The following is a 26484-nucleotide window of genomic DNA, read 5'->3' as shown; positions in this document are numbered from 1 at the left end:
TAGGGGAGAGACTGAGTGTATTTCACATTGGGCAAGGATGTGAATATTTGTGATCAGAGGGCAGAATATGGCAGATTGCATTTTCCAAAGACATTGATCATGACCTACCCCATCTCACATGCCCTTCTAGCAATGTGAAGTGGATACTCCTCTCATCAAGTGGGAATTATTTTCCCTCGGCTTGTGTGATGTTGTGATTTATAATAAGAAATATAGAATTGGTCTTAGTCCCATTTCTGGCACAGAGTTCCTGAAACCCTTGGAATTGCCTAAGAGATGACAGTGATCAAGGTGTCTTTTGTCATGTTAATGAGTGACTTTTGGACTACACCTAAGCATGGGGGCTGTTTGCTGGGAAAACCAACCTTGTGATTAGAGGGTTGGAACTTTCAGTTGTTCTCCTCCCCAGAACTCCAGGGAGGGGAGACTGGCTGGAAGTTGAATCAGCACCAATGGCCAATGATCTCATCAATCGTGCCTATGTAACTGAAGCCTCCATAAAAACCCAAAAGGGCAGGGTTCAGAGAAGTTCCAGGTTGGTGAATCAGAATGCTGCCGCATGCCACTATGCAAGGCCCAAGCTCCCCAGGACAAAAAATCCTTTGTTTGAGACCTCGCCCTATGTATCTCTTCATCTGGCTGTTGATTCGTATCCATTAATATCCTTTGTAATAAACTGGTAATCTAGTGAGTAAATGGGTTTCCTGAGTTCTGTGAGCCACTCTAGTAAATTACTGAACCCAAGGAGGGGGTCGTGGGAACCTCTGATGTTTAGCCAGTCTGTCAGAAGCACAGGTAACAACCTGGCTTGAGATTAGCATCTGAGGCAAAGGGCAGTCTACAGGATTGAGCCCTTAAATTGTGGGATCTGATGCTGTCTCTGGTAGATAGTCTCAGAATCAAGTTGAATTGTAGGGCACTGAGCTGGTGTCAGAGAATTGCTTAGTGGTGCAGGGGAGCACCCTCACACACACCACCACGTTGGAATTGGGGTGCAGAGCTCTTTACCTTGAACTCAGGCAGAACTTTGTTCTCGCCTTAATCAACAGGGTAAAACAGAAAAGACACCATGCAACTTCGGAGGCTAGGTCATTAAAATGTCATGCATTTCTGCCTAGTTCTCTTGAGATGCTCACTCTTGAAACCCAGACATCATGCTGTAAAAGCATGCAACCAACAGAGGCCACACATAGGTGTGCCGCAGCTGAGGTCCCAGCTGACTGCCAGCATCAGTGGTCAGACATGTAAGTGTACAAGTCTTCAGATAATTCCAGCCCCTAGCCACTGAGTCACCAATGCTGCAAGGAATAGAGACAAGCTTTCCCGCCCTACCCAAACTGCGATTTGTGAGCAAAATAAATGACTGTTAATGTTTTAAGCCACTAAGTTTAGGACTGGTTGCTATGCAGCAATAAATAACCAGACAAATATTACTGACATCACAGTTGGATTCTCGGAAGCATCTCAGGTAACAGGGGGCTAAAGCCACAGGTCCTCCGGAGAGGTAGCCTGCCACACCAGGACAGGCTCTGCAGCACTATCTTTTACCCACAGCCACCACTCTCAGGAGATTTTCCCTATCTGCTAGCTCTTCCCCTCTTCCTGAAATCGAAGGCAGAGGGTCCAGATCGGTGCCCACTTTAGCAGTGGGACCCCAAGACCTCTCTGGACTTTACCATATTACAAACCAATGCCTTGCTCTGCCCAGAAACCTACAAATGTGAGTTGAAATTATGGTTCCACTGTCAATTAACTGTGGGTTTTAGCTTCCTCGCATGTAACATCATGAAACTGAATGAATCCCAAGACCCCTCCAACTCTAACATTCCAAAAGAGTATGTGCTGGGCCTCCAAAGAGTTCCAACAGAGTAGGGGAAATAAGACCCCCATGAAAATCCACCCTATGAGGTACTATATGATAAGTGCCATCTGGAGGCTCCAAACCACGGGTTCTAAGAGTGAATACAGAGGGGAGGGAAATCCTTCTTTGCTGGGTGGTTAAGAAAAGCACTGGGAAGGAAGTAACACTTGCGTCTAGACTGGCAGAAATGTAAGGTTTGCATTAGACAACAGTGAAGGATAAGAGTAGAAAGAAAGACCAGGGCTTTTTATGAAAGCCTTACAAGCCAGGCCAAGTTTGACCATATCATACTTGACAATAGTTTTTGAGCAGGAAGATCCCAGGGATGTTTAGAGGGAGGTGAATGGAGTGGTACAATAAAACAACAGAAGGACCAAGAGAGCTAGCCTTGAGTTCTTTCTCCCATTAGCTTTGTATTTGGAGGGAGCACCTCTCCTTTTCTACGTCTCAGCTTCCCAATCTGTAAAACACATGGGTTCGACTGAATGAACTCTAAGGTTCCTTTCAGCTCTGCCCTTCTAAGAGTCTGGGGACTGAATGGAAAGGGAGCCCAAAGTTGGTAAGACCTACGAGAAAGGTACTTTGAGGTACTATGAGGACTCAAATAGCACAGCAGCCTATGCTAGAAGAGGCTCCTCTCCCAGACAGCTAATCAACTGGTCAATAAATAGTTATCATCTTCCACATACCAGGCATTGTTCCAGGCTCAAGGGAGATGAAAAGACAACCAAGAAGTCTACACTTTTATAGGCACCCAGGTTTCTCACACCTCCATCCAGAGGCAAGGTTCCCAGACACAATACTGATAGCCTGAACCTCCATGGGGCAGTGACCCGGATGCTAGAGGTTCACAGTGAAGAAGCTGTCCAGGAAATCAGCAGGCATGACGAGTCTTCTGAGAACTGCCCCTGCTGCCTGCCAGGCCTTACAGCACAAGTGAAATCTCCTGAGAGCAACACGTAGCAAAGTTCACCCTGTTTAGGTGGCTGAATTAGCTTTAAACATAACACTTCCCTGTTTGCAAGTCACCACACTGCTTCTAGTCTCACCCCAGGTCATCAACACCAACATCACAAAACCTGGCCTCTGAAATCCAGGGGAGCTTGGAGAATCTCACCTCCCACTCCCAGAATGGGGATGCAGCCAAATCTTATGAGCTGGAGTGCGAACCATATGTAGGGAGGGTATATCTGGCAGCTGAGGGTGAAGCAACCTGCCCATGCTGCCTCGTCAACAAAGAGAAAGGGAAACCTGCTCCAAAAGACCAAAACCTAGCACTTTGGTGGTCAAATGAAAAGGCTTAGATTTCCTCCTCCTACATACCCTGCCAATCAAAACTGGGCTACAGAGGAAAAGGAAGGAAATATATTAGCAAAATACCCATAAAAGTCAAAAAGCAGAATGGAATACAGGATCTTTAACCCATACTGGCTCAGGTGAAGTCTCATTCAAGTTAAGGACACAAACTTGCAAATACCTACCTTGCCAGTTCCACAGGGTCCCATCTGCCCTTCCCACCAGTTTTCCATGCCCCAGAGTACCTCCTACGCCCAGAGTGAAACACAGATGCCTCTACTACCCCTGGGTTCCTCTGCCTCCATGTGGATGACGTGGGGGTCCCCAAAGCAGCCATCAAGTCAAACACCCAGCTTTCCCAGGCCCTAGCACCCTTCCACTCCCCAACCAAAGTTCCCAACACACCAAGGAGTCTTTTCCCACTGAGACCCCTGGGCTAGTGATGATAAAAAAAAGGGCCTCAGGTCACTGCGAAACATCTACTGAAAGGTCAGACTAAGAGATTCAGGTGCCAAAGTCGTTAATACAGGTTGTACATGCCTTGAAGAAAGAGAAAGGATCATTCTTCTTTCTCCCCCATTGTCCACCACAGAGCCTGGTGCCTGAGAGGAAAGCCCTCAGAGCTCACTGACAATGACTTCCTAAATGAACTGGTGATTTACTGCCCTCCTCAGCCCAAACAGCAACTCCCAGATATGGCTGGGGGTGAAGACAGCCAGCAAACCCACCAGATGACACTTTCAAAATAACACTCACGGTCCAGCAGTAGCCTCTGAGAGAAGGATATAGCTAGCCACAGAGGCCTGGGACTCCATGCCAAAAGTCCAGGAAAGAAAATTGGAAGGAAAGCAGAAATATGGCAGAAAGGAAGGGAAATGAAGACCTAGAGGGGAGGCTGGAAGAATGCTTTTTTAAGGCACATCAGAGGCTCAGATATTTACAAACATCATCTATCATGTTATGATGGCAAGCATGCCGGGAAGCTAAAGGAAGAGCAATTTTTAAAAATATTTAAAACATGTAGGTACATATTCCAAATAGAAACAGGTACTTGTCGGTGGTCCTGATTCTGCTTTGTGACTTGATGTAAAACCTGCTTCTCCCACTCTAACCCCCACATAGTGGAAACTGGGTAGGGGGGAAGAATATTTTAAAAAGTTAGGCCTTGACTCAAAATTGAGAAGCCCTGGTGAGAGCTATACATCGATCTTCTAGTTCTGGCAACTTTTATCCCATCATAGGAAGGGAGTTAACATTTATTGAGAAGCTTTATGCCAAAAACTCTGCTAAGCACTGACATATATTATCTCATTTAATCATCACAGCAACTCTGTGAGATACTTACTATTATTACTATTTCATAGATGAGTATCCAAGATTTTGGAGGGCATAAGAAAATGCCCTGAGATCTTACTATTTGGGGAGTAGAGCTTGGGTTTGAAGCCAATTGTTTATGATTTCAAAATCTGTGGTTTTTCTATCATTCTACATTCTACTTTTTAAAAAAAGACCAAACCAGGAAAGTGGATTATAGCTGACACTGACTAAAATTCCCCAAGCTGCTTTGTTTACAGCCCAGCCTAAATTCTTGTAGAACTAGACTTCTGCCTGCAACTTGTGCTAACATGCATAACTGTCTCCCCACCCCGACCCCCAGTGTGGTCAACCTCCCTCACTACAGTGTAGCCTAGCTCAGGCACAGGCCCAAGCTGTCCCATCTTAAGGAAAAGGATATAGCCAGGAGAATGTCAGCTGCTTCTTGCTGGCTCCATTCCTGGAGCTCTAGGCTCCTCCAACAGCACAAAGCAAAGTCTGTTTTAGGGTCCCTTTGCTTTCTCCTATGGACACTTATAGAACTGGAAAATGGCATAGATATTAGAGATGGCTTTTGCTTCATAGTCAGCATGAGCTGGGCCCAGATCATTCACCTGGACAACTGTCAGAGTCATGATGATAAGCATTTATATTTTGGACCCAAGCAATTTGGTTGCCTCTTGATGCCACCCTCCAGTGAACCCCATTTCCCTAGAAGTGCTCCCCTACCCACCTGCTCAGAGTCCCCCGAGGGGCCTTAGTGCCTCCAGCTCCGTGGGTGATGCTGGAATTCTTGTTGGCAGTCATGGTCATTTCTGCTCTCTGCAAACCCAGAACCCTGCAAAGAAATCAAGGCCTATTAGCCAAGTTTCCACAGGCAGCCAAAAGTACCTCAAGCATTTCCAGATGACCTCCAAAACTGCCAAGAGGGTTTCTGTGGCAGGTGGCAGGAACCACTTTCCCACATAGATTTAATTCCATGTACTATAGCTTAAGAGCCTCAAGGGATCCCTGATCTGGGTTAGGCAAGGTGTCTGTGAGCTAGCAGATAACTTATCACTTCACAGAGAATGACAAAACTCCATTTCCATCCTACCTCTTCTCATTTTTTAAATATTCCCAAACTTCAAGCGTGCCATAAAGCCTTGGCAAATTCCATCCTATTTGTATACCTCCTGAATAACTATTTATTCAGTGTTTTTCTTGAAACAACTTGAAACTAACTTGCTTATCTTAAAAGATTTAACCTTGTTCTATACAATTAATCATTTAGTCACTCAACAAATATTTACTGAGCACCTATGTCCTAGGCACTGCCATCCAACAAAGAATGAAACAAAGTCTCTGCCCTTGGGGAGATTCATTACAGGAAAAACAAACAATAAGCCTGCACAAGTCACATGTGTGTGATACATCAGTGTACATTTATGTATAATTTGTATGGTGATGATAAGTGGTATGAAGAAGAAAATGAAGCAAGGTAGAGGAAGAGTGAAGAAGATCTGTTATTTGAAATAGAAGGTTCAGGGAGGAATATTCTAATAGAGTAACATTCAAGCTAACACCATAAAATTATGAACTATCATATTTTTTCTAATATACATTATGGTATTTAAGTACTGACAAAGTGAAAAATGTCCATTCACGTACCATACAGAGTTAGCAAATATATCATTATCCTTTAGGGAACATCATTTTATGTTAAAATAATAAAAGGAAGAAAAAGGTTAAAACTTAAGAGTACATCCAGATTGGAAAGGAAGAAGTAGAATGATCTCTTATTTGCAGATGATATGATCATGTACATAGAAAATCCAAAGGATTCCACTAAAAAACTTTTAAACTAATATATAAAGTCAGGCAAGTTTGCAGGATACAGAGTAATATTTTAAAAATCAATTTTACTTCTAACCACTGGCAATGAAAAATCTGAAAATGAAATAAAAAAAATTCCATTAATAATTTCAGCAAAAAAAAACAAAACCTTAGTATTTCTAAGAATACTTAGAAAAATACTTGGGAATAAGTTTAACAAAAGAAATGCAAGGCGTGTATATTGCAAACTATAAAACATCATTGAAAGAAATTAAAGAAGACACAAATAAATAGACATCCCATGTTCATGGATGAGAAAATTCAAAATTGTTAAGATGGCAATATTCGCCAAATTGATTTATAAATTGAACAGAATATCCATCAACTGTAGAAACTGACAAGCTGGTCCTAAAATTTTATGGCAATCCAAGGGATCCAGAATAGCCAAAACAATCTTAAAAAAGAAGAATAAAGTTAGAGAACTCAGACTAATTTCAAAACATACTACAAAGCCACAGTAATCAAGACAGTGTATATACACATAAGTATAGAAATAGACATGAAGGGAATAAAATTGAGAGTCCAGAAATAAACCCAAATGTTCATGGTCAATTGATTTTCAACAAGGATGCCACGACTATTCAATAGGGAAAGAAGTCTTTTCAACCAATGGTGCTGGGACAACTGGATATTCATATGCAAAAAGTAAAGTAGGACCCTGACCTCATACCAAAAAAAAAAAAAAAAAAAAGGAAAACTGGATCTCAGACCTAAATGTAAGAGTAAAAATTTACAAAAGCAAAGCCAAGAAGAAAACAGGGGTAAATCTTTGTAACATCAGATTAGGCAATGGTTTCTTAGATATGACAACAAAAGGACCAGCAACAAAAAAGACCTAAACTGTATTATACCAAAATTAAAAACCCTTGCGCTATAAAAATACCACCAAGAAATCTGAAAGACACCCACAGATGGGGGGAAATTATTTGCAAATCATGTATCTGCTAAGGAGCTGTATCCAGGATGTATAAAGAATTCTTTCAATTCAATAATAGAAAGACAAATAACCCAAATAAAAACTGGACAAAGGATTTGAATAGGCATTTCTCCAAAGATATAAAATCAGCCAGTCAGCTGATGAAACAATCACTAGTCATCAGGGAAACAGAAATCAAAACTACAACATAGTATTATACTTCACACCCACCAGTATGGCTATAATGAAACAGACAGATAAAAACAAATGTTAGTAAGGCTGTGGAGATACTGAAACCTTCATTTATTGCTGGTGAGAATGTACAATGGTGCAGCCATTTTGGAAAACAGTTTGGCAGTTCAGAAAAGTTGTACACAGAGTTACCACATGACCTAGCATGGTCCACTCCTAGGTTTATATCCAAGAGAAATAAAAATACTGTGTCCACACAAATACCTATACACAAATGTTCATAACAGCATTATTCATAACAGCCAAAAAGTGGAAACAATCCAAATGTCCATCAATGGATAAATGCATAAACAAAATGTGATATATCCATACAATGGAATATTATTCAGACATAAAAAGGAAGGAGAAGTACCGATACATTCTATAACATGCATGAACCCTGGTGCCATTTTTACAAAATGTAGAGAATAGGCAAATCTGTAGAGACAGAAAGTAAATTAGTGGTTGCCAAGGTTGGGTTGAGAGTGGCAGAATAGAGAATGGCTGCGATCAGTATGGGTTTCTTTTTGAGGTGATAAAAAAGTACTGGAATTAGATCGTGGTGATGGTTGCACAACTCTGTGAATAAACTAAAAACAACTGAAATGTATGCATTTTACAGTATGTGAATTATATCTCAATATAGCTGTTAAAATAAAACTTAAGGGCAAAAAAAAATTTTTTAAGTGCCTTGGAGAGTGGATGTGAGAGAGAACACAATTGAGACACCAAGCATATTTCCAATGTGAATGTACACTCTGGCCTGGACTAACACCCCTTCATGGAAGCTGAATAGCAGTTCTCACTCTGACTGGCATTCCCATCACACTGACCAAAATGAAGTGCATTTGGATATGAGAGTTAAACATATTTATTTACAGCCACTGAAGACCTTAATCCTAGAGGCCATCTTACTTATTACCTTGGTACAAATAAGTGATTAGTCTCAATGACAAGAAAACCAAACCTGAGCCTCACTTTTATCCTTCATAAAGTAGAGAAAAGCCTTCTCTACCTGTCGGGGGACAAAAAATCTTTATAAACCTAAGTATACAGTGATGATGGTGACGATGATGATAATAATGAGGATGAGAAGTCAATCCTGCCACCAGAGCATCTGTGCACACTGGCTCTCATGAGATCTTCTTTATCTGCCCCAGCCCAGTGCCAAGTTAAGCTTTTGGCATATGGCTGTGTGTGCACTAGAAAGAAGGGGGAGAAGAGGCAGCCTCTGGAAGCTTTCCCAGGCCGGTTCTCAGGGTCCTCGGGGAGCACAGTGCTACAAGGAATCAACTGGCTAAGCATCAGCTTTCAACTGTGCCCATGGTAACAATGGTCACAATAACCATCATAACCCATCAAAACAACACTAGACATGCTCTAGCGGCTCCAGGGCAAGTCCTCAGGGAAAGGGCAGAAGATCTGTGGAAAGACCAGAAACTGAAAGATATTAAAATAACATGATAAAAAATATATTCTTTCTTTCCCCAAATTTCCGATCTAAGGAGGGTGGGCCCACTGCTCAGAAATGCTTTTATGTAGTTGAGTATGAGAACACAGAGTCAACTTAGTAAGAAGGAAAAATACAGATGACTCTGACATTTGCTTGGGCCGAGAAGAAAAATCCTGTGAAGAGGTAACCATAAGAGGAGTGGACCAAAATTTCTACAAGGCCCATGGCAAGGATTCTTGATCACACTTCTGCAAGAGCACAGCTGCAATTCTCAAAAGTAGCCTAGGAGTTCAGGCATCTTGGGCAGGCACTGCCGAGAACCCCAGACAGGCCCACTCAGTAAGAAGAACAGAGATGCCAACTTGTCATCCTTCCTCCCACCTGCTCTCTCTAGGCCAGGTCTATCAGATCAGGGAATAATCTAGGGGCTTGAAGTACTAAGGACCAGGCTAACCCTTTACACCTGAAGCTCAGACTTGCGCACTGCGCATGGCTGGCTTCCTGGGGGACACTGCTTCTTCCAGGGCCCTAAGAGCAACTCCAGGCTCTCAGCTATGCTTTCAGCCTGACACCTTAACTAGCCTGACTGCAAGGAGAGAAGATGCTCTAGTTAGGAAGAAATACACACTGGGCATGGAGCAGAGAAGGGGGCTGAGAGGCTGTTTCGCTAGTTCTCAGGCCCATCGATGGCAAAGTCCAGGCAGAAACTGCATGTTTAGAAAACGAAATTATTCAATTAGCATCTACCACCAGTCACGAGTTGCTCAAAAACCCAGCTCTGACAAATTATAGACAACCATCTGAAGAGTCAGGACTATCCAGAAAAAGGACTACAATAAGGTATTCCTAGACTTGTTCTACAAACTCTGCATTGAGACAAAGAAACCACCATCCCAGGTACTTGAGGTCCAGCGGGAAGAACACCTGACTTGGGGTCAGATAACTAATTCTAACCCTGCCTCTCTCAACTGATAGTTAAGTGACACTGCACAAGTGAGTTTCAAAGACTCAACTTTCTCACTATAAGAGCAATAATAATAACATGACCTACCTCATGTGATTTCCTGGCACACAGAAGTTTAATAAATGGTTTTTCTTCCAGATCATGCTGCTCTAGGTATTTGGAAAGCAACCAGTCCATTCCCGACCTTGAGTCATTTTCAAATTCCCTGTTACTATTGTCATTCAGTCTATTTGCTCTATGCAAGCACTGTGCAAGGTACTAGGATATAAAAACGTTCAGACAGTCCCTGCCCTGGAGGATATAACTATAAAGGGAGAAAAGTCAAGTAAAAAGTGGACCCCAGGAATGCTTCATAGGGAGGTGACATTTGAAGTAAGCCTTAACCTATTTGCTACCCACAGTAAGAGGACCTAAGGAAAAGCAAAGGTACATTTATTAAGACATGTTCCTACATTCTTTATGTAATAGCTGAAGTTATAAGCACTTCACAAGTATTAAATCATTTAATCCTAGTAACAACCCTAAGAAGTAGGTACTATTATTATTTACATGTTACCAAGGAAACCAAGGTACAGGGCAGTTAAATAGCTTGCCTCGAGTCACTTGGCTAGAAAGTGGCTCGGCAGGAACTTGAGCCGATAGCCGGCACCAGTGCCCCAGCTTGGAGCCAGGACTCTGTATTACCTCTAATCATCTGCGAATTCAGCTCTCACAGCTCTGCAAGGTAGTGACGATACAGGCCCATTTTTCCAATCAGAAAATTTAGGGTCAGAGAGATTAATGACTGGCCCAAGATCACTCACCTAGTGAAGGAACAGAACAGGAATGTGGGTCAGCATCCACTCACTCTCCTTCACATCAATGGGGCGCTTGTTAAAAATAGAGTCCCAGGCCCCACCTCCACCTCCTGAATGGAAATCTATAGGAGTGGAGCCTAGGAATTTGCATTTTAAGCTAGTTTATATCCCTGAACGTGTGAAAGCTTGTGTCCTACTGCTTTCTGAGGACTTGGAAAGGTACAAAGGGTCACTACTGACCGTCTTCCTAAGGTTTCCGAGCTATAAGCAAATAAAAGATGGACGTTCATTCAGCCCCTCTTCGTCCTCCCACCCCTCAGCTTCTTCCACCCTGCACAGGAACCACCGACCCTCAACGACAAAGGAGCAGGTCCAACATGAGGTCCAGTGAAAGCACTACCAATGTCTCCTCTAAACAGTTCCTCAATTTTCAGGTGTGCTCAGTGTTCTTGCATCTCAGAACAATTCTTCCTGCCACCCACCTCTAGTAGCTAACATCTGCTTCTGCACTTTCTCCTCACTTTCAACTCCAGGGAAAAAATGTTTATAGCCAAAGACATAAGCTGATGGTTTGTAAGAGCAAAAATATGTCTCATCTGGCCTTCTCTTTATTTTTAAGAAATTTGGATTAGTTATCAAACGTTTTAAAAAGCGTGTGGGTACAAATAAAATACAAATAAAAAGATTCTGGCCTTTCTCTTGAAAAATTAGAAAATCTGACGTCACTGTCTGCACTGGCAACAGTTGGCTAGGCTGAGTAGAAGTGGCCCATTTAGATGCAGCAAGCTCTCCAATTTACAGCTGTCCCTCCCCACCCAGTGCCTGCAGCTGGCCAGCTTTACTCAGCTCTCCGACCTGACCCTCGGTCAGCAGGTGAGTGCTGCAGCCCTAGCCTGAGTCCCAGCAGGGGAGGGTTAAGAGGTACTGTACCAGGAGCATGCTCCCTGTGGAGCATCCACAAGAAGCCTCTGGACAGCTGGGCCTGCACAGTGCAGGGAAGAGGAGCCTATTCTAGTACAGGGCACCGCCTCTTAGCCACTTGAACCCCCTCCCCCCCCCTGCCCCATCTATTCTCTTCACTGCCACTGGAGGAAAGACCTCTGAAAGGCTCCCAACTTTTGCTCAGGCCAGCCTTCATCTTGCAACTCTCTCTCGCCTGCCCCTTCTCCCTATAATCCAATCCCATGACCACAAATGTTTTCCAGGAAGGGCCCCATCAGGTCAGGCTCTGAAAAGCATACCTTCTGAGGGATGCCCAACCTCTCAGAATGAACCTTCCTATCCTAGAGCAAAAAAAAGCTGCCTTTGGTTAGGTGATATTTCTAAATGTCTGTGTGATACTGTTCCATGGGCCTAATTGTGGACGTGACAAGATGCTTTGCCCCTGAAGGAGGAGACACTTGAACCCTGAGAGTAAGCATTTGGAAGGAAGCCTCCCATTCTGCTGGGGTTAAAGTTGCCATGTAGAGGAAACACAGACCCTGCCATGAACTCTGCTTTACTAGTCCAGGTAAGAAGTCAAGACTCAACAAAGGAAACCTCTAAACCATATAAGAGAATTTCTGCTAACAACTACATTCCACTAATTTCTTAAGCAATTTCCCCTGTGGAAGTGGCAGCCTGGAGGGAAGGAAAAGGTGGGAAAGGGAACAGAGCTCTATGTGTGCCCCGAGAACCTGGAGACTGCACAGCTCTGTACAGCTGTAGTCCGACCACGGTGAGGTCAACACGCCCACTCCCCCGGCCCAGCGAACACCCACTCGGACCCCCTTTCCCTTCTTACTGACTCCCCCCTGCAACCTTTTCTCATTGCTGGTCCTTGGCCAAGAAAAGGACTAGACAAACCGACAGCTCCCCCAGAGGAGGGCTTAGGCCTTTAATTTCCTCCTTCAAGAGTCCCAGCAACCAACACCGGCACTACCAGCTTCAGGGAGGGTCAGCATTAGAATGAGTTCTTTTTTTTTTTTTTGAATAGAAAGTTTTATTTTTGATATATTCAAATTTATCAGGATTTCACATTATGATTCATACTCCCCTCCCCATCCAAGGTCATTTTAGTGTCATAAAATATCTCTCTACATTTTTTCTATTAACTTTATTTATAGTTTTCTTATGATCAATTAGTTATTGTTCCCAATTATTACTCACCTCTTCAAAAACAATATCATTAACCCTACCCTTGCCATGAGTTCTTTTTTTTATCTTTCTCTGACTTTTTTTTATTATAATGTTAATCACCATACATTACATCATTAGTTTTAGATGTCGTGTTCCATGATTCATTGTTTGCATATAACACCCAGTGCTCCATGCAGAACGTGCCCTCCTCAATACCCATCACCAGGCTAACCCATCCTCCCACCCCCCTCCCCTCTAGAACCCTCAGTTTGTTTCTCAGAGTCCATAGTCTCTCACGGTTCGTCTCCCCCTCCGATTTCCCCCCTTCATTCTTCCCCTCCTGCTACATTCTTCTTCTTCTTTTTTTCTTTCTTAACATATATTGCATTATTTGTTTCAGAGATACAGGTCTGTGATTCAACAGTCTTACACAATTCACAGCGCTCACCATAGCACATACCCTCCCCAATGTCTATCACCCAGCCACCCCATCCCTCCCACCCCCCACCACTCCAGCAAACCTCAGTTTGTTTCCTGAGATTAAGAATTCCTCATATCAGTGAGGTCATATGATACATGTCTTTCTCTGAATGACTTATTTCGCTCAGCATAACACCCTCCAGTTCCATCCACGTCATTGCAAATGGCAAGATTTCATTCTTTTTGATGGCTGCATAATATTCCATTGTATATATGAGTTCCTTTTAACTACCCAAACCAGTGTTCTCAAAAGTGTGAGTGTTTGAGTCTTTCCTTCTCTCCGGCAGATGTCCTGGCCTTGGGCTAAGGTGGCAACGGCTGTGTCTCCCTTTCCTGTCTCTGCCTGGACTAACAGCTCACACACTCAGCCTCTCTGCTGTTTGGCATTCTTAGGAAGTTCAGCCATACTGCTCTCCTGCCATGCTGGCCCCCTCTGTCCCCACATGGCTGAGAAAGCTAGAGGGCAATTTCAGCTAGTTCTTCCCTGATGCTCAACTTAATGTTAACTGACTTGTTAACTGATGACAAAAGAGGGTCCCCAGAGAGTCAAAAGCAACGGTGATAAAGGGCCCTAGAAATTCCACACTGGCCGTATCCTTCAAAGTGCACTCCTTCTCTTCCCAAAGTCACAGCTGCTATAAAACCAATGAAAGGGAGTTTTCCAACTGTGGCTGCCACCCAGTCAGACTGTCAATGGCAGGCCTTTCCCTCCCACCCCTCAGCCGATCTTGTCCACCTCGGGGCTTTCAATCAATCTTCTCACAAGTGTCCCTATTACTCTCCGGAACACTACTGCACTAACAGGTTCCCATCCAACACACCCACAAGGAGAGGCTGTTCTGGGAAACCTGCCTTCATCTCATTCACGTGGGCTTTTCCTCCTTCATCCCCCTCTTCCTTTTCCGATTCATTTCTCACTGGTTATCTGCGCACAACCTGTCTTTGGCTCTGCTGTGCCTAAAAGCAAGGGTTTCCAAGGGAAAGGGGACAAAGTGGGCTCAGAGGTTGGATGGGTGGGCAACAGAAGCTTTAGAAAGGAAGCCAGGAACGATTTTCTCCACTCTATCCCATACTTCCCTCCAAAATGCCAGACCCTGTTTCTCTGTCACTACTTCTATATACCTTCTACCCTAGAGCTTCTCCATTCCAGCCCCAGGTTCTGGGATTCTAGGTCCAGAAAACCCTTCAAGCAAAAATGTCAAGGGGATTATGAGCTTTGTCAAGTGGCTAGGAACTGAGATTTGTTTTGCTGGGAAGTCAGATTTTACAGGTCCTGATGAGGCTGAAATCCTCCTCAACCAGCCATGGGAAAAAGATGGGTTTTTTTCTGTTGTTGTTGAATAATAATCAGAAAAAAATTAAGCTCTTTCCATCTCTTCACTGTCCATTTATCACTCCCACATCCTCTTTCCCAACCCTCCTCCTCAACCTCAAAGAGGCCTATAAGTTTGGGTTTTCAACCTCAACTATTTTCAGTCCCTTTTCCTGCCAGATGGTCCTTCTCCACTTCAGTACAGATTCTGTGGAGGTTGGAAGCTGGGTTTAAATGTTTCCTGAAAGCCTGAAAAGGGGTGAGGGCTTGTTAGGCAATTCTAGGCAAAGGAAATCTGGTGGCTTCCAAGATAGTTTTAGAAAAACCCAGACACGGTCTGGAAACTCAGCCTCTCAGCAAGCAGCTGATCCCAGCTCTGCCAGGACAACGGAGACCACTCTGTCCGATGACTTGGCAACACTTGAAAAAAGAAAGTAGAACAGAGGCTTGCCCCACAAAGAGCCCTGCTCCTGAGGGCTAACCACTGCCCTCTTCAGCTTTGGCGAGAAGAGCCTGTGGTCCCGTCATCATGATGCCGATTCAAACCGATCTCACACCAGCGCCTTCCCTCTGGCCAGCTACAGTCGTTGCCATTTCCTGCACGTGCCAGGGACGTTCATGCCTTCAAGGTTTTGTTCAACCGATTCCTTCTATCTTAATGTCCTCCTCCCCCATTCTTTCTTAAATATTCATTCAAATGTCAACTTCTTCTGAAGCCTTTCCTGATCCTGAATCTTGACCTCCTTCTCACCCCTCCCACGCTCAGCCAGTCTAGCTGAACTCAACCTGACCAATGGCAAGATGCCTCCCCTGCTCTAAAAAACAAACCACCCACAAGCCAACTATCTCAGAAGGGGACTAGGAAATAGTAAGGACCAAAGGGATTGGCCAAGTCTCAATATTGCCATTCTCCTATCTGTAGCATAGGGAGAAGACCCCACCTCTATAATGAGAAAGAACATGGAGACCAACAAGAAGCCATCTACAAGAAACAGAGGATACTCAGAACCAAGAGGGAACACACCTGAGGTCTCTAGGCAATGGGTTAGTTTTTCCCCAACTCTCAGCCTTCAAACCTTTTCCCTTGTCCTTAATCTTCTAGCTGATTTTGCTTCCTGTTTCACTGAGAAAACAGAAACTAACAGAACACACCCTCAAAAAGCTACCAGCGACATCAGTGCAGATCTCGTCACTTCTCTGCTGAAAACCCTGACATGGCTCCCAATCACTCCAAGTAAAAGCCAAAGTCGTTACAATGACTCACAAGGCCCTCATCAGCTGGGGCCCTATGATTTCTTTGACCTCATTTCAACTACTCTTCCCCTGACTCTTTCCACACCAGTCCCACTGTCCCCTTGTCACTTCCTCAAACAGATGAGGCACAGTGCTACCTCAGGGCCTTCATACCTACTGTGCCCTGTAACTAGGGCACACCCCCTGAGAGAGCCCGCTCCCTCTTCTCCCAGGACTTTGGTCAGATGTCACCTTCTTAGTGAGGCCTTCCCTGACCACACTGTAAAAAATTAGTATTAACAAAATTGCTACTAAAAAACCTTCCTCCGGGTGCCTGGCTGGCTCAGTCAGTAGAGCATGCAACTCTTGATCTGGGGGTTGTGAGTTTGAGCCCCATGTTGGGTGTGAAGATTACTTAAAAATAAAATCTTAAAAAAAAAAAAACCAAAAAACCAGGGGCAGCTGAGTGGCTCAATGGGTTAAGCATCAGACTCTTGATTTCAGCTCAGGTCATGATCTCAGGGTCATGAAATCAAGCCCCACATCAAGCCCTGCATCAGGCTCCACACTCAGCAGGGAGTCTGCTCAAGATTCTTTCTCTCCCTCTCCCATTGCCCCTCCCCCTCCCATACTCTCTTGCACAAGCGCTCTCTCTAAAATAAATAAATAAATCTTAAAAAAAAACAAAAAACAAAAAAAAAAAACCTTCCTCCATCCCGCTGTCCCTCAGCACTCCTATTCCCCCTTTTCTGGTTTATTTTTCGCCATATCACTTACGGACACCTAAAATACTACTTTTCTCTTCCACTTATTATGTTTATGTAAGCTAAGGATTTCTGTGTTTTAGTCACAGCTGTATACTCAATGGCTACACAGCAGGCCCGCAACAAATATTTTTTGAATGACAAAACATTTGCCACCAGCTTACAGTGACCCTCCCTGGGCAGGGTGAGCAGCTTTGGGCTCTGTTATCCAGGCCCATCTTCCAACCCCACCAGTCTTCCCAGTTCAGTCTGACCTACCTGCAACAATCATACCCACTCAGAAAACTCAAAAGGGGCCAGTCTCCTGAGCACCCAAAAGATTCAGGGCAGGGGTAGCTTCAGTCCAAGAACTCACCTGAAATTGCTCTCTGCAAAGATTACAATGATTTCCCAACTGCAAAATGCAAGCGTCCTTTCTGTGGATCTTAATGAATCACAGGACCTTCCCTTTCTGATGTCTACTGTTTTGGATACAACTCATCAGCCCTGTCTGAAGCACTGTAATGTAGTTAACTCTCAATCAGGAGCACACTCTCTGGGGTATTCACAATCTGTCCACAAGATCTTTATGCTCATCAAAAGAGGGAACAGGTTGAAAAAGGCTGGGAAATACTGCCAGAGAAGTAGAGAAGAGGGACAGGTGCAGGCACCCAAGGCTTTCATTCATTTACTTCCTGGAGCCCTTTGAGAACATCTTCCCAGCCAGGCCCCCATGCTACTGTGCTTTACTCTGGTCCTTGTGCTTGAGCAGCTCCCCATCCTGCCCCAGTTAGATTAAAAAGGATTTGGTACAATGTAACAAGAACTGTGAAAGAAGTATGAACACAGAGCTCTGGGAGCAAGGAGAAAGACACCTAATCAGGTGGACAGAATGGATTTTGGGGAGGGCTTCCGAAGGAGACAGGGAGTGACACTGGGCTGAGTCTTGCAGGGCTTGGGAAAGATAAAGAAGGCAGAAGAAGAACACTGAAAGCAGAAGAAAAACCACAAGCAAAAGCCAAGGAGACAGACCTTGGAGCAGGCTGAGATTTCTTGAGCTGAACACAAAGAAGCGATAACCTAATGAAAAACACTGATAAATTCAGCTACATTAAATAAGAACTCTGTTCATTTAAAATATGCCATTTAGAGAGTGAGAAAGGGATCTACAGAGTGGGTACACAGGTTACAGGGCTCAGCAGGGCTCAGCAGATCTGGGAACATTTGATACAGAAAGTTATCAAGAAGTAATAGTCTCATACTACAGACCTTGGCCAGATCATTAGGGCTGAATTTCCCTTTGGAGAAAAGCCCTTTGTTTCTCAATTTTGGAAGGTGGTAGAAGAAAGTGCACATATACTGCCAGGCTCTGCTGGCTCTATGCATGCATTTATCTCATTTTTTAAAAGATTTTATTTATTTATTTGAGACAGAGAGAGAGAAAGAGAGAGAGAGAAAGAGACGGAGAGAGCACAAGTGGGGGGAGGGGCAGAGGGAGAGGCAGGCTCCCTGCTGAGCACGGAGCCTGACACTTGGCTCAATCCCAGTACCCCAAGATCATGACCTGAGCCCAAGTCAGATACTTAACCGACTGAGCCACCCAGGTTCCCCATGCGTTTATCTCATTTAACCTAGCTGTCAGTATTTCTATTTTATGGGTGAAGAAACTGAGGCTCAGGTTAAGTAATTTGCCCAGGGTTTCATAGTAAGTGGCAGACACTGGAGTCTGGAGAGGTTGGCACTGAGCTCTATAACTGATACCAGCCCACATCTGTCCCTTGGTCTTTGTCATATCTTGTGGCAGGAAGCCATCCTCCATCCCAAGTACAACCCTGCAGCCCAGCTCTAACTGGATAGAGTTAGAAAAGGATATTAGCAGAGGTCCCACACATGGCCCCCAAATTCTTGGTGTTAAAACCCCATTTTTCTTAAGCCATCTAGTTCAGAGGGCCCTGAATCAACAGAAAATAAAAATCAGAGATGCCCCTCTATTGCTGCTCTTCAGGCCTTTTCTCTTCATTCTTCCCCACCTAGGGACAGAGGCCCTCACAAACACAGACCTAGTCAAAGAAAGACCTTCCCCTAAAAATGCAGTCACACTGGAGCACAGACTGCAAGTAAGGGGACTCTGTCCATCCATCTGTCCAATTTCTTTAAGAGTCATGATGGGGACAGAATTTGCCTCTTTATCCTCCTTTAAACAAAGCAAGTGTTACTTGGCGATTGCAGGTCTGTGGTTCTCAAAACTGTGTGCTGAGGGACCCTAGAGCACTGCAATGAACTCACAGGGGTGCTGCAAAATATTTTATTTTTTGGAGGGAAACAGAGCAATATTCAACATTTGTTGGACACCCCACAAGTTCACACTTTTAACATCAGATTACACTACATTCTTTTCAGTGATGTCTTTTCTTTGTGAGGCTGGGTTTTCAGCAGCTACAGTGATAAAAAGCAAGTACCATGTGCGAAGCAATTTAGAGCAGGAAATGAGATGGCAATATTCACTCTGATTCCAAGATGTGAGGGGTTTTGTCGACTGTAGTTAACACCCAGTGTTGCATTAGTTTCAGGTGCACAACACAGTGATTCTACAAGTTCCTAGAATATGCTATGTCCACGGCAAGTGTAGCTACCATCTGTCCCCATACCAAGACGTGAGATGTTGTATAGGGCCCAGTCCATCCCATTAGTTAGTAACTGTGATTCTTTAAGAATGAAATACAAATATTTTTCCTTTCAATTTATGTGTATAATTTTTTCAAATGGCTACTCAGTTGTTAGGATATAAGCTCTTTCTACATGGTTTGGACCTAAATGCTTCAAAAATGAAACTTAGGTATTTCTTTTGGCGTATGGACACTGTGAAAAATTTACTGAAATGCCAAGGGCCCAGGAACTGAGACAGTCTGGGAACCTCTGCAGCAGGTGTTTTTACATCTCTGCGTCACGGAGCCTCGGAGTTCCCAGGGCAGGCCCAAGCCGGCCCCACAAGGAGGTGGGCAGCAAGCACTCGGGTCTACGGAGGGCACACTCAGGCACACAGCGGCTGACAGAACAGCTGCACCCCTTCCCCCACCAATGCCTGAGGAGAGGTGGCTGCACACCAGCTCCCTCTCGGCCGAGAGCCTGGGCACATCTGTGTCAGCTTCGCCCCAGGCTCCCAGGTTCTCCTCTGAACTCCCTCCCTAAAAACCTCTATTCAGCACTGACCTCGTGAACAAAACCCAAAGCCAGCCCGGAAGCCAGCCAGGCCGGCAGGGGACTTCCACACATGCTCAGACTTGGGCAATGTCCACAAACCAAACCATTAATCCAGAGAGAGGGAGCAATGGGAATCTGAGTGAGGGCTTCCACGGACAGACAGCCCATCCAGAGAAAGGCCAACTGGGCTTTTTGGGTGAAGATTTGCATGAGAATAACTCCTTTGTTCCCAAGGAGTCTCTCGCCTGCTACACTCCCTCCCTCCATTCTTCCCTGAAGTCATAATCCTCTGTTGGTGACATCACTGCAGTTGATACAATAGCTAACTATTGTGATGTCACAAGACTCAACTTCTGTCACTTTTGGTGAGGGCTGGGGTAGAGAATGGGACAAAGGGCTGGAACAGAATAAAGTTATAGAACTAGAATTTGCTTTTTCATGCTAATTTCCCTGGAAATGAAAAGCAGTGACTCAGAAAAGGAAAGGCAAACCACCGGCAGCAAGGCTGTATGCAGACTGTCGATATCAACTGGAGAGCGGCAGGGGTGAGGGGCGAAGGCAAAAAGGAGACAAAAGAAAGTTTTCACTTCTAGGATTAGCCAGCCAAATATGAAGACGTTCTCAGTCGGGCCAAGTCCAGGACCTTCTCTTTCCATCATCCATCACCTGGGCCCAGAGCAAGCAGAGAAAAATGGAAACGCAGGAAAGGCTCCAGGCTGGAACGTTCCCTAGAACCTAATGTTTGGGATACTGTGTTGAGTTCTGGACTCCACACTGTCAGAGGGACAGACTCGGCTTGGACTGAATCCTGAGGATAGGGACCAGGATGGAGGGGGCACTCAGAGGCATGTCACAGGAGAAATGACTAAAGGAATGGAGAATGTTTACCCTGGAGAAGACAAGACTGGGGATGGAGGAAGCGGGTAATTGCCTTGAGAATTCTGAAAGGCTCTCATGTGAAAAAGGGATGACATGTGTTTTCTATGGCCCCCAAAGAGACCTCAGACATGAGAAGATCTAGAATGGACAAAATGAGGGAGAATTTTTTATTCTTAAATTCGAATTAAAGACTTTAAGTTCTTTTTAATGCCCAATGTCTCCATTACAGATGATGCTCTTGAGGACAAGGACTGTCTTGGTCATTGTAGTATATCCCAGATCTTAGAGTAAATAGCACACAGTAGGTGCTTAGTAATAGTTGTCAAATAAATGAACAAATGAAGCAATAGCAATGGTCTGCTGAAGTTGTTGGTGTTCACAGGGGCTCACTCTTCCAAAAAGTATTTTTTGAATCCCTACCACATGCCACTCAATTAAGATGCTGGGGATAACAGCAGTGAATGAGGTAGAAAAGGTAGGTCTATTTCCCCTCTTCCCCTGCTTTGTAGTTTAGCACAGATGCCATGTAAGGCCCCTTCCATATTGAGATTCCTTGGTTTTAGAGTTGACTAAAAAACTTGAAACTGAGAGGAAAGAGGACCCCAAAGGCCACAGATGAACCCTCCCTACCACCTCTACTGCCACTTACAAGCTTAGAAATCTAGACTGAGCTCAGGCTGCCTTCTCAGCTAGGGAGAGGCCTCATGCTGAGACAGCAGTATGCTGGACCAGACCAGAGCAACTGGCTGGGTATTTATTAAAGCCGCCCCCCCTGCACCCCACCACCACCAAAGTAGGCTCCTATGTGAACCCAGGCTCCCTTAGCCCAGCAGTAGGTAAGTATGGTCCAGCTAGGTAACATGAGGTATTTTCAGATGCCTTCACTTCTCTCTTAAGGAGCTTATAATTTCCCCATCAGCCTCAGGCATTTATCCTGCTAGAGGACATCTGAATGACAACATAGTTACTACAGACCAATTTTCAAAGAAATAATTCCAAGATCTTCTTTGCCTAGCTTGTGCTAGGGCTGTAGGCTTGGTTCCAACTGCTGAGGGCTGGAGAGTTATAACTATAGGTAATGAAGCAGATTATTTAACAATAACGATACACAGATTCACAATATACCAGACATTATCCTCTTCAAAGTAGTTCTTAGAGGCTTGGATGTTTATTCCAGTACATTCTCAAAACATTTCTGAAACTCCCATTTGGAAACTGCCCTCAGAGGCTTTGGAACATGATTTGAATTTTCTCTGAAGGAAAATCTGCATTCTTCAAGGGTGCTAACTCATTCAGAGCCATATGACCAAAAAAAAAAAAAAAAAAAACCCACAAACTAGAGAAAACCACCTTAGGTCAGAATAAACAGTAACTGTCAAGTGTACTGTGGAGCCTTTATATCAAGGGAAATGCGTATGGAAACTGCCCCAAATCTCCACTTTTTAGAGTACAGCAGTTACTCACTCTGAGGTCCCAGAGACCTGTGGCTATCTAATAAACCCCAAGAACTTCCACAGAAAGTTCATAAGAACATAGGTTTCTGTCTACCGTTTTAGGGTTTTCCTTTCATGGGGTTCACAAGCTACTCCACAGACTCATTTTAAGAATCCTTATCCTAACCCATTTTACCTTCCTCATAAATGCAAGGATAATTCTGAATGGAGGTCTACGAGCTCAGCAGATATGCCAATGCTGGGCACAAAGAGAGACTGACTTGCAACAAAGCACCCTGCTCTCCTGAGTCCTTGCAGCACCATGTTTCAAACTCGGACCTCAGGGTGAAAATTAGTAAAAAGAAACCTCATTTAAAAATGGAGTCAAGAGGCCAGAAGGGGGAGCTCTCACAACTGCAGGCCCAACAGGAAGTCCACACTACCTCAGCTACTTTCCTATCCCAGCAGGAGGAAAAAAAGGTTTTTCTCCTCCCCCAGCAACAGCCCGGCCAGTGAGAGACTGTCACAATTCAGCCAATAAAAAGCCATTACAGGGGCACCTGGGTGGCTCAGTCATTGGGCGTCTGCCTTCCGCTCAGGTCATGATCCCAGGGTCCTGGGATCGAGCCCCACATCAGGCTCCCTGCTCCGCGGGAATCCTGCTTCTCCCTCTCCCTCTGCCCCTGCTTGTGTCCCCTTTCTCGCTGTGTTTCTCTCTGTCAAATAAATAAATAAAATCTTTAAAAAAAAAAAAAAAAAGCCACTACATTTTGAACCATCCCCCCAACTTCCCCTTTCCCTCAAGAAAAGAGCATCCCGGCTCCTGGGTGGCTCAGTCAGTTAAGCCTCCAACTCTTGATTACAGCTCAAGTCATGATCTCAGGGTTATGAGATGGAGCTGGGCATGGAGCCTGCTTAAGATTCTCTCTCCCGCTCCCCCTGCCCTTCCTCCCTCACCCTCCCCATTGCGCACACACGGGGTGGGCGCCCACGCTCTCTAAAAAAAAATGTTCCTCTCCTTTGTTCTTTGGAATTGCCTATGGTTTTGCCGTAGCTTACTTGTGGTTGACAATCCACAATCTACAAACTACTACACTTCACAGGACTTCAGGAGTGTCAGAAATGGTTAAATCCAAGAATGTTAAAGACTCACAAATGCCAAGGGTCCTGGGACTCAAATGTGACATTTCCTAATGTGGTTTATAAACTGGTGCTGGAAACAATTCCCAAAGAGGAACTGGCAGCCACATTCATTTATTTGTAAGTGCAGATACAAAGAGCAAGCTATGGTCCCAGCATATGTTCTCTCCCCTTTCCCTAAGTCCCCAGTCTCCTCATGGGAAGCACAAGGAATACGCCTCCTGCAACCTTCTGGGCCAGCCAGCATGCTCACCAAGCAGCTCTCACATACTAACAACCACCCAAGTCACATCTGACTCATGCCATTGCTCTTTGTAATGAGGTATGACATGTATCTAATCTCTTGTATATTTTCATATGTGTAGCCTACAATTAGGCATTTTTGAGGGATGTAGCTGACTAGTGGTTCTGTTCAGCGACCTATAATTATTCACACAGGCATCATGGCCCATCCAGGCAGCTTTCAGGCTGGAGGCACTCTGAGCTCAGACCTCATGGAGGAGGCCACTTGGCTCTAAGGATGTCCAGAGAATACTGGTTAACAACAGGCTTCAGAAGGGCCACACTGCTCTTCCTTGGCTGCACATGGAGATACCCCTACTCCATCCCCTTCACCCCTCTTCTTTATCTACTGCCTGGCTCAAAACAGCTCACTCCCAAGCCTAAGTATTGGCACGTTTGTGGGCCCAATGCCCACAAAAACGGACCACTTTCTTGGACACAGTCTCCATTATCAAGGCAATAGCAATGTAAATCAATTACTAAAATCCCCACAAATTTCTCACCTGAGAAAAAACCGGGTCACACCCACCAACCCACAGAATCCTGCAGTCAGTGCTGGGCAGCTGGGCTCTCGGAGCTAACACAGGCCTCTTCTCTGACCCAGCCTCTCCACCACCAGCTCAAGTGGTCTCACTGCTCCTGAGGGCCCGACAGAGTAATTCTCCCCCATGCAAATGTCCACCACCCTGCTTCCGCACTACTTCCCTGACTAGGAAGGAAGAACTGGTGAGCCCGAAGAATTTGTTTCTAGTGACTATTCACATATACACTTGGCTCCAATAAAAACTGGTTTCTTGATTCATTAATGACGGCTCAAATCCTGATTCTAAATATAATCAAAGATGTAGCCCAGGGCAGCCGTGAAGTACAACTGTGGCCCCACACTCAGAACGGCATACACATTAAGTATGAGCCCAATATCTAAACCACAATTACCATGCAAGTTTCCCTTCTTCTCAAGCACTGGCTCCAAAGTACTGTAGAGTACTTTATACTTTTCAAAACCACTTTCACATGTTATCTCAGTGGAGCCTACCAAACAAGCCTCAGAGCTTAAATGCAGTAGGTATTTTCTCCAAATTTTTTTTTTTAAGTAATCTCTACACCCAACTTGGGACTTAAACTCACAACCCCAAGATCAAAAGTCATGCGCTGTACAGACTAAGCCCCCCAGTCTCCATTTTACAAAGGAGACTGAGCCTCAGGGAGCCTGTCTTGCCCTAAGGTCGCTCAACTAGTAAGTGCAGAACCAGGTCTAGAACTACTTTGTAGCTGTGTGACCTCAGCTCTTCATATGGCAACAATGAATACCTCACAGGGCTTACTGTAAGGATAAATGGACTCCTGTATGAAAAGTGCCTGGAATGGTGTCTGGTCCACAGTAAGGATTATGTTGTTATTATGTTATGTTATTATCGTCGTTGTTGTTAATAATTATTATGAGTATTATCACCACCACCACTAGAATCCCCAATTCCAAACTCAGAGCTCTTTCCTCTCTATCCTGCTAAAGCTTTGCACAAATCACTGAGGAAGTGGCGTCAGATATCTAACCTTGAATGAGTCTAGACTCAATCCTTATAATTTGCCCATGGAACTTAGAACTCACTGGGCTCTCTATCTTACCAGTCCTCAAACTTCTCTGTATTTTTGTGCACACACACATGCATCACCGTTTCCATAAATCTGACTCTCAAGTCTCAGGGCCTCTGACGTTACTTCTGCTGTGAGCCACCACTCTGTGGCTCGCCCTGCCTGCAGCACCCAACTTTTGCTCACATCCAAGTCCTCATTCATTCACTTCCTTCCTTCAACAATCATTTAATGAGCACCTGCTCTTTATGAAGCACAGTACGAGGTCCTGGGGGAAATAGCCTTGCCCTTCAGATACACCAAGGAGAAGTACAGGAGAGTGGGATGCACAAGGGGATGATAGCACAGAGGCACCGAAAAATAACTTTGTCTCGGGCAGCACAACAGAGTTCAGAAAAGGCAATGCTGACATAAGTTTTAGAGAGTGCCCAGAGTTTTCTAGGCAGACAAGGGGAGAGAAGGGCATTCTGAGAGGAGGGAACAGTATTTACACAGAGATACAAATCAGAATCATACAGAGTATAATAATCTCATCATGTCAGCATGGGAGGGCCGTGTGTGCGCATGTGTGTGAGAGAGAGACAGAGACAGCGAGAAACAGAAACAGAACAAGCTATGATAGAGAACAACGTGGGAGGGTGAACCCATACTGCCTGGGGGTGGCAGGCAGCTGGGACAACAAACATCATGTCTGCCTTTCCAGGGTCTGAGGGGCAATCTCGACTCCCCGGGGATGCTCACAGTGTACCAATTTCCAATGCAAGATCCTTTAACAACTGTTTTCTCTCTCTTTCTGTCTTCTCCTCCTTCTAAAGAAGAGCTGTTTATCCCTAGCCTCATTTCTGCCCTGCTCTGAGCCCTGAGTTTTAGTGCCAATGCTTTTACACAAATCCAGTTTCACGTCCTGAGTGAAATATAATTTCATAGGAATGTAATTCTGAAATGATCTCATTGAAAAAGCACATCCAGCAAAGGCCATGAGCAAACTCTGGGCCAGCCCATTCACACCCAGAGCCAAGGAGATTGCAGACCCCTTTCCCTTAAATGGAGAATGTGCCTGGGGCCCAAAACAAAGCACACCAGCTGCCCACGGACATTATCCTGCCCACAGCCAGCCTGCCTGCTTGCATACTGAGGCCTGGGCCCAGAGAAGTGATGGCCACAAGACACTCCGCATTGTGCAAGGGCAGACTCAAGAGAGCATCCAAGCAAACAGGCCTCACCACACTGATGTTCGCTGAGTCCCTCAGGAGGACTCTGCTCCAGGCCCTGAAACACCAGCTCAAACTATTAACACCCCCCATCACAGTCCCATCAGACAGAAGAATGTCCAGGAGCCAAGCTGCTAGGGACCCACCCCACA

General features: G+C 44.8%; 1 protein-coding gene across 7 annotated transcripts in view; it reads right to left on the bottom strand.

Annotated features, from left to right (window-relative positions):
* The window catches only part of DENND2B (DENN domain containing 2B), a 145606-nt gene that overhangs the window by 46623 nt on the left and 72499 nt on the right, over positions 1-26484 (bottom strand). For all 7 annotated transcript variants that reach the window (XM_036121403.2, XM_036121407.2, XM_078058427.1 and 4 more), the window contains one exon: positions 5205-5309. In XM_036121403.2, coding sequence (XP_035977296.1) covers positions 5205-5284 — 80 coding nt within the window. In that variant the 5' untranslated portion in view covers positions 5285-5309. The remainder of the gene's footprint in view (positions 1-5204; positions 5310-26484) is intronic.

This window comes from Halichoerus grypus, chromosome 11 (assembly GCF_964656455.1).
Source record: "Halichoerus grypus chromosome 11, mHalGry1.hap1.1, whole genome shotgun sequence".
NCBI lineage: Eukaryota > Metazoa > Chordata > Mammalia > Carnivora > Phocidae > Halichoerus > Halichoerus grypus.
The sequence above is the reverse complement of the archived record's forward strand: the minus strand, read 5'-3'. Positions and strand labels throughout refer to the sequence as shown.